This window comes from Leopardus geoffroyi, chromosome D1 (assembly GCF_018350155.1).
Source record: "Leopardus geoffroyi isolate Oge1 chromosome D1, O.geoffroyi_Oge1_pat1.0, whole genome shotgun sequence".
NCBI classification, from domain to species: domain Eukaryota; kingdom Metazoa; phylum Chordata; class Mammalia; order Carnivora; family Felidae; genus Leopardus; species Leopardus geoffroyi.
Genome location: NC_059329.1, coordinates 60,993,911 through 61,003,052, shown reverse-complemented (window position 1 = coordinate 61,003,052; position 9,142 = coordinate 60,993,911). Strand labels below are relative to the sequence as shown.

At 35.3% G+C, this 9,142-nt stretch overlaps 1 protein-coding gene across 1 annotated transcript; it reads left to right on the top strand.

Moving 5' to 3' along the window:
- The first annotated feature begins 7,007 nt into the window (after positions 1–7,007).
- On the top strand, positions 7,008–8,787 carry LOC123602449 (olfactory receptor 51A4). Its single transcript, XM_045486936.1, has one exon. It carries the CDS (start codon positions 7,843–7,845, stop codon positions 8,785–8,787), a length of 945 nt encoding a protein of 314 aa, XP_045342892.1. The 5' UTR covers positions 7,008–7,842.
- Positions 8,788–9,142: the final 355 nt, after the last annotated feature.

Sequence of the window (9,142 nt, the reverse complement as noted above, 5' to 3'; positions counted from 1 at the left end):
TCTAAACAAAAATAGAAAAAAAAATAATAACATGTCTGTGGCTTTAATTATCACAGGCATAATCAGCAGTGACTAAAATGTGCTGGAAGATTAAGCTCACACACTTACCCACAAAAGAATCAGCAAGTTCTGAATATCTAGTGTGTATGTGTTTGTGTGTGTGTGTGTGTGTGTGTGATCAGCAATTTATATAATCTATTAAAAATTCTCTACCCTATAGGACTGTGAGATGTGTTTGGAGAGGTAAGGCTCACATACATAAAATAATTTAAATTAAATTCAAAACATAGATAAGCAGATATTTCACTTATTTATATTTTCAATAGTTTGCAATAGACTCCACAAATGACCTCCTTTAAGTGTATATTGGTTAACCATGCTTTACCTAAGTCTGCACAACATTCTTTGTTTACTACTGTTATGATACTAAACAATAGTACTTTTAAATTTTTAAATTTAAATCTAAATTTTTAAACAGTATTTGAAATTTATTTTAAATTGTCTATATTTTTAATCAATGTATGAGTGACTTAAGAAACAGAGTTTCATGAGGTGCCTGGGTGGTGCAGTTGGTTGGGTGTCTGACTTCAGTTCAGGTCATGATCTCACAGTTCCTGAGTTCAAGCCCTGTGTCTCGTGAGTTCCAGCCCCGTGTCAGGCTCTGTGCTAACAGCTCAGAGCCTGGAGCCTGCTTCAGATTCTGTGTTTCCCTCTCTCTGTACCCCTCCCCCACTCACATTCTGTCTCTCTCTCTCAAAAATAAAGATTAAAAAAAATTTTTTAAGTAAATAAAAAAAAAGAAGCAGAGTTTCACTTCTGTCTTTGTCAATACCCAGCAAAGGACCTGGAATATCCTAGTTGTTCGTGTGTTTATTAAACATTTTATGTTAAGAGCAAATTTTCTATTTGACAAAGCCCTGCTATGGGATCTAGATGATTTTTCTGTATCTGTAGAAGAGGGAGTGGCTTTATAGCCTTAGAAATCACTTTAATAAGAGCTGTATGATAAATCACTAAAATACAAGTATAAATATTTTTATGTCTATCAGCGTTCTTATTTGGAAGTGTGCCTTCACCATTTCCCTTGATTAAGAGAATAAAATAGTTCTAAGTGTTTATGAAGGATGTGCATGCTTGCTCTAGAGGTTCTAGGAAAAGCAGGCTCCTCTCAGATAGCTTGGGAACACTGGTAGCCTTAAGGGGACTAAATCTACACATCTTTTAATGAAAAAGATACAGGTGAATTACTGTTCTGTTAATATACAGAAGAACAACAAATAACTACATGCAAATACATGTAAATATTTACATACAGAGATACCTGTACATGTGGTTGTAAAGCCTAAACAGGTGGATTTGGCCATCCTTAGATGATTAGGTCAAATGTGAATATGTGCCTTTCATAACTGTATCACTGTGAAAAACCATCAAAACTGCTGTGCTTTTCCATTTTTATTGTATTTCATTTGCAATCTACTTTTCATAAACTTTGTAATACTTAAAAAATAACATATGAATATGAATAATATGAATAAAATGTATGATAGTAAATCCAAAGAATCAAATTAAACTATGTCTGGGGAACCCTGTTAATGTGGAACTCACTTATTCTACAAATTAACTGGGACAGAAAGGAAAATAAAAGCTATGTAAATAGTACTTAGACATCATTTTTTAAATGGACTAATCTGGGTATCATAATCCCAGATTTCAAAATATACTACAAAGTGGTAGTTATCAAAACAGTATGGTACTAGCACAAAAATAGACCCATAGATCAAAGTAACAAAACAAAGAGCCCAGAAATACAACCATACCTATGGGGTCAATTAATACCATAATGAAAGCAAAAATGTACAATGAAAAAAGATAACCTCTTTAACAAATGGGTATTGGGAAAACTGGACAGCGATATGCAAAAGAATGAAACTGGCTGCTTTCTTACACCATACACAAAAATAAACTCAAAATGGATTAAGGGTCTAAATGTGAGACATGAAACCAAAAAAACTCCTAGAAGAAAACATAGACAGTAATTTCTTTGACACCATCTATAGAAACATTTTTCTACATATGTATCCTCATGGCAAAGGAAACAAAAGCAAAATTAAACCGTTAGACCCTAATCCAAAATAAAAAGCTTTTGCACAGTAAAGAAAACTATCAATAAAAAAAAGGAAATGTACTGAATGGGAGAAGATATTTGCAAATGATATGTATTTTAAGGGTTTAATAGACAAGACAGATAAAGAACTTATAGAACCCAACACATAAAAACAAATAATCTGATTAAAAATGACCAGAGGAGGGGCGCCTGGGTGGCTCAGTGGGTTAAGGGCCCGACTTCAGCTCAGGTCATGATCTCGCGGTCCGTGAGTCAGAGCCCCGCATCGGGCTCTGGGCTGATGGCTCAAAGCCTGGAGCCTGCTTCCGATTCTGTGTCTCCCTCTCTCTCTGCCCCTCCCCTGTTCATGCTCTGTTTCTCTCTGTCTCAAAAATAAATAACCGTTAAAAAAAATGACCAGAGGACCTGAAGAGACATTTTCCAAAAAAGGCATACAAATGGCCAACAGACATGTGAAAAGATGCTCAACATTGCTAATCATCTGGGAAAGGCAAATCACAACTACCACTAGCCTTTACCTTATATCCACCAGAACAGCTAAAATCAAAAAGGCATGTAATAGCAAATGTTAGCAAGGATGCAGAGAAAAAAGAACCCCTGTGCACTGTTGGTGGGGATGTAAATTGGTTACAGCCACTGTGGAAAAAAAAGTATGAAGGTTCCTAAAAAATTAAAAATAGAATTACCATATATAATCCAGCAATTCTGCTGCTGCATATTTACCCAAAATAAACAAAAACACTAATTTGAAAAGAGATATGCACCCTTATATTTATTGCAACATTATTTGTAATAGCAAAGATAGGGAAGCAATCCAACTGTCCATTAATAGGTAAATGATAAAGAAAAAAATATATATATGTATGTATGTATACAAAAGAATATTACTCAGCTATAAAAAGAATGAGATCTTGTTATTTGTAGCAAGGTATAATGCTAAGTGAAATAAAAAGTGAGTCAGATAAAGACAAACACTCATATATGGAATTTAAGAAACAAAACAAATGACCAAACATTAAAAAGGAGATAAAAACAAACCCAGATTCTTAAATACACAGAACAAACTGGTCACTACCAGAGGAAACAGGAATAAGTGAAATAGGTAAAGGGGATTAAGAGTACACTTATCTTGATGAGCACTTTCTTTAGAATTTAATTTTTAAGGGGCACCTGGGTGGGTCAGTCATTTGAGCACCTGGCTTTTGATTTTGGCCCATGTCATAATCCCAGGGTTGTGGATGGAGCCCCCTGTGTCCGGGTCTATGCTGAGTGTAGAGCCTGTTTAAGATTCTCACTCTCTCTCTCTCTCTCACCCTAAAATAATTTTTTTAAGTGTTGAAAAAAGAATTTAATTTTTAAAATGGAGTAATATCAAATATATATAAGATCTCATTAGATCTATAGGATCTCACTAAAAGTTCCCTGCTGAATTTAAACCTAATTCTAATATAAACGAATATCATTAATCCACACTCAACTCTGAAAATCAAAAAGCTTGCTTTAGTGAGGGACACACTCCAATACAAGTGACAACAAACCAGATAATATTATCTCAAAAACAAAACATTTAGATATTAAAATGGCTCATGGATATGGAGTAAAAGTTATAGGAACCTGCAAGGGGGGTGGCTACAGCATACTTCAGTGCAGGAAAGAGGTCATTAGCACCACTAACTCTGTCTTCACCTCTCTTTTCTACTTTGTCAGTATTCTGAATGAAGCTAACCCACATGGTATGATAAGTGGTCACAAGCTGGATAAACAAGCAGTGGGGACACTTCTTACATCTTATCTAATAGAGGAGAGAGAACTCATATTATCATCTCCACTTAGAGATCTAGGGAAGGGGTTGAATACTGCTTTCTTAATATCCTAAAGAGAATGGACACTATATCCATGGAGACAAGTTTAATGCCAATGGCAAAATTAGTCATGTACAAAATTAGTCCTATGCCACTACCTCAAACATTGTGATTGCAAATATAAAGTAAGGATTTCTCTTTCTAGAAAAGTTGCTGAAATGGACTGGAATAAACCAAACAAAAATAAATAAATGAAAATGATAGCAAACAAACCCAGTAGATGTCTACTAGAACTGCCAGAGTTGGCAGAATGATATCAGTGAGAAATAATATGTCAAAACCATTACTTAAGGAAATTATTATTAAAATATACATGAGAAATGAGCTCATATGATGGCCTATAGGGATTGTAGGGGTAGTTCCCAGAAAATACAAACATCATTACACGAGTAATTACAAACCAATGTATTTAGTAATAATCGTGAATCATTATGGAAAAATAGTCATCTCTGGAATCTTATGCTTAAGAATAGAGACAGGCATCCAGGTGTATGTTCTCTTTTTAAAAATGTTTTTAATGTTTATTTATCCTTGAGAGAGAGAGAGAGAGAGAGACACAGAACGTGAGTGGGGGAGGGACAGAGAGAGAGGGAGACACAGAATCCGAAGCAGGCGCCAGGCTCTGAGCTTGTCAGCACAGAGCCCGATGTGGGGCTTGAACCCATGAGCTGTGAGATCATGACCTGAGCCAAAGTCGGAGGCTCAACCCACTGAGTCACCCAGGTGCCCCTAGCTGTATGTTATCTTCACTGACAGCACCTATCCAAGAGTCATGAAACCCTCTTCCTGAATATAACTGAAGTTATATCTTTGTTTTTAACTGTTCTTTCCTAATAAATGAACTTTACCTATATGTTTCCATTGAGGGATTGCTTAAGCTGTCCCATCTGTTTGACAGCATATTTTTATTAACATTTGGTGTATAGAGCCAAGAAACTTCAATTAATCTGTAATGTCTTTTTATTATTAAAAAATGCTTTAAACTTATATGATCAAATGTTAATAATTATGATATATGCATAATTAATCCTATTGCCTATTAATATTCTATCTTTGAATAATAATCTATATGCGGATAAAACTTTCAAAATAAGATTATATAAATTATGCATGCAAAAATATAAATAATGCCAGCTTACACAGTAAAAGTCCATATGAACAGATGTTAGATTTACCACAATCTATCCTTTTACTTCATAGCAAGCATAGCCAAATGGGAAAGATACTAAAGACAACGAAGTTAAAAACAGTATATGATTTAATATGCCATGTTTTACAATGCAATTCATTCATTAATTGATTCAACAAACATCTACTAAGCTACCACATGCCTTTCAACATGCTAGGGACTGGACATATCAAAATAACAATAACAGATGTGATAACTTCCCTGTTGTAGCTTATTAATATTATCATAGAACAAATGGAATCAGTCTCCAAAGTTGGGCAATAAGCCAATAAACATATAACACCATTATTGCAATTGTGACACGCACAATAATAACAAAAACCCAGATGCACTCTGCCATCTCCTTTATGAGAAGGAACTGGAAAGTTGAGATACAAAGCAAGAGTTGAAGATGGAGAATTCCTGACAATATAGCCAAAGGAACTTTCATCCTCTGAGGAGGATGAAAACAATAGGACCTGTGTAAAATAAAGTGAATTTCAAAAAGTTAAAGAGAGGTTATTTTAGAGGGTTATGGTAATACTTTGTTATACTTCCTCTCTTTGATCTACTCAATATTAGTTCTCATCCAAGACTCTGTATTAATGGAGGTGAGTGTATATATAAATACATTTTTTGCTTCAAGAGAATTTTCTCTGGAATCCTTTAGTATTTTCTTTGTTGAAAGGTCAACAAATGTCAGGTTACATGTTCCATATAATCCCTAGAATTAACTAATAGGCAGTTTAGAGTGAAGAAAATACTATAAAATTCTACCATCCATTTGATCCATAACTCCATAAATATTGATTGGCCATCCCCATTGCATGAAATATGCTTAGTTATCTGGAATCCAGAAGACCTGAGTTCCTACCTTACCTCTACTGTACAATGATCTTGGAGAGACTACTTGACGTCCTTGAGAACATTTTCTTCATCAGTAAAATGAAGATAATAAGTGTACTTGTCATACTTAAAAGATCCAAGGACTCAAAATCATCATCAATAATGAATGAAAATAAGTGGAACAGTTTAAATTCTCAACAAATGTTGGCTATTGCTATGAACAAAATGTGAGTGAGAAGAGGTTAAAGGGCTCAGATTTGGGGTTTGTTAAATATTAAGCATAAAGTCTTCTTATAGAGATAGCTTCCTAAGAAGAGATCAGAATTGGAAAAGGAGACAATGAAGTCTATTGGATAAGTTGATTTTAAGGGATATTTAGTTAGTGATGTCTAGGAGTAAGGATCTAGAAGGATGGATACAGGCTCTGGAGTTAACCAGAAGGCTAAAAATGTATATCATAAGGTGTTTGTCCTACATCATTTCCTTGCATGCACTGATTTAACTCACAGCATTTCTGCTTTGACACTTTTCAGAACAGAGGAGTAATATCTGAGCCAAAAACCCAACGGAAGTGTCAGAGACTTTTCACGGGATTTACCAGGTCTTTACCACTCCTGGTTATTAAAGGCCTCTCTCCAAACAAAATGGCCCCTAATTCAAAGTCTAGATACTTATTTCACTTCTTTGGTATTAACCATCTCTGTGTATTTATTGCATCTGCACAAGTTTATTCTTATTCTCAGAAAAGACTTGTCCTGGTTGGAATTCCCCACGGGTTCAGTGCCCCTTGGGCAGGTACAAGACTGAGAAAGAGAAAAAGAGGCAAGCCTTTATATATAAGGAAGTGCCTTGGGTAACTTCTGGGACTTTGTTGGAATCCTTCAGCTACTCTCAGAAGTGTTCTCCAAAATGTCCGCTTTTTGGTAAGTACTCAGATATCCTCATCTATTTTGTTTTCACTCTTTTTTTTTTTTTTTTTTTTTGGCAATCAACCACATACAACTTCATATACAAAAGGAAGAAGACTCCAAAGGCCATATCTCTGGGAAAATTGTCCTTTGGAGACTATGTAAATAGGAAATCACTCTTCAACAGAATTCAGATTCTCTTAAATTGTGATACTATATCATTATTATCATTCTTCTGTCAACACTACACAAGTGATCACAAATTCCAGGTCAGGAAAACATGAGACATAATACGTCAATAATCTCTGCAGTAATTGCCCTTACAAATATATACAGGATTTGGAAATAGTGGGAATTTTTAAAAGCATTTTTAAATAACCAACAATTTTCAGATGGCAGGGAATAGAACTCAGGGTAGTTTGTGAAAGAATATTTTTGTGGAAGAGGTAGGAAGATACTGGGTTGTGAGATTCTTTTGCCTTCATAGTGTCATTTTAGAAATCATATATTTTACCCAACTTCTTATCTGTAATGTGAAAGCAAGAAATAGGGAATTCCACATTACTTGACTAGAGTTTACTAATATTTTAAAGGGAAATATTAGTATTTCCACATTACTTGACTAGAGTTTACTAATATTTTAAAGGGAAAATGAAATTAAATTAATATCTGACTACAAAATGAATTTCTAGTTTTTCTATAGGAAAAATATGGCCAAAAGAAATTTTCCTCATGTATTCTACAGGCAGATTTTAGTCTAAATTGGCATCCACTTCTCACTATATGATAGTCACATAAATATTGTATTCTTCCAAAAGAGAGCTTAAAAAGAGCCAGAAATTTCAACAACTGCATTTTTTTCTAGAAAATTTCCAGATATTCATATTTTACCAACTCAAGAATCTCTGTTTCATTGCAGAGTCCTTTAAATGTATGATGTCCATTATTAATACATCGGATGTTGAAATCACCACCTTCTTCTTGGTTGGGATGCCAGGGCTGGAATATGCACACATCTGGATCTCTATCCCCATATGTAGCATGTATATTTTTGCTATTCTGGGAAACTGCACCATCCTTTTGGTCATCAAGACAGAGCCCTCTTTGCATGAGCCCATGTACTACTTCCTTTCCATGTTAGCCATGTCTGACATGGGCCTGTCCTTCTCTTCTCTACCCACCATGTGGAGGATCTTCTTATTCAATGCCCCTGAAATTTCTGCCAATGCCTGCTTTGCCCAAGAATTCTTCATCCATGGATTTGCAGCAGTGGAATCTTCAGTGCTCTTGATCATGTCGTTTGACCGCTTCCTAGCCATCCACAGCCCTCTGAGATACAGATCCATTCTTACTCCTATCAGAGTTGTCAAAATAGGAATAGTGATATCCCTTAAGAGTGTCCTCCTAGTGCTACCCTTCCCCTTCACTTTGAGAAGTTTGAAATATTGTAATAAAAGCCAATTATCCCATTCCTACTGTCTCCACCAGGATGTCATGAAGTTGGCCTGCTCTGACAACCGAATTGATGTCATATATGGCTTTTTTGGAGTACTGTGGGTTATGGTAGACTTTATGCTTATTGCTGTGTCTTACTTCCTGATCCTCAAGACTGTGCTGGGAATTGCATCCCAAAAGGAGCAGCTCAAGGCCCTCAATACTTGTGTTTCACACATCTGTGCAGTGATCATCTTCTATCTGCCCATCATTAACCTTTCCATTGTCCATCGGTTTGTCCGACATGTCTCCCCTCTCTTCAATGTTCTCATGGCAAATGTTCTTTTACTTGTGCCTCCAATGATGAATCCCATTGTGTACTGTGTGAAAACGAGACAGATTAGAGTAAGAATTGTAGCAAAATTATGTCAGAAGCAGATGTAACAATCAGACAATGTAGGATGCATACTGGGGAAATTTCTTATATAAGAGATCAAGGTCAGTTTGTGAAAAAGCTAATATTTGCCACAAATAATCATCAATACACTTTGTTTGTTTTATCAGCAGATTTATTTTATTCAAACTGGATACTGAACACGAACATAAAACAGGAAACAAGAAGTATATCCTGGGACTCTATCCCAGTTAACACAATAATAATAGATACCTTATGATGTCACCTCTGATAAAAACAACAAATTTCAATCAATATAGTGAAATGGTAGTGTCTGTCTACCAGGAGTGTACTCCTCACCCCTGCGTTCAATCTATTTATACTAAGTTCTTAGTTCTTTCGATT

Bases quoted from the DNA above. Each gene is read 5' to 3' on its own strand.
- LOC123602449 (XM_045486936.1), top strand. From the start codon at position 7,843: ATGATGTCCATTATTAATACATCGGATGTTGAAATCACCACCTTCTTC.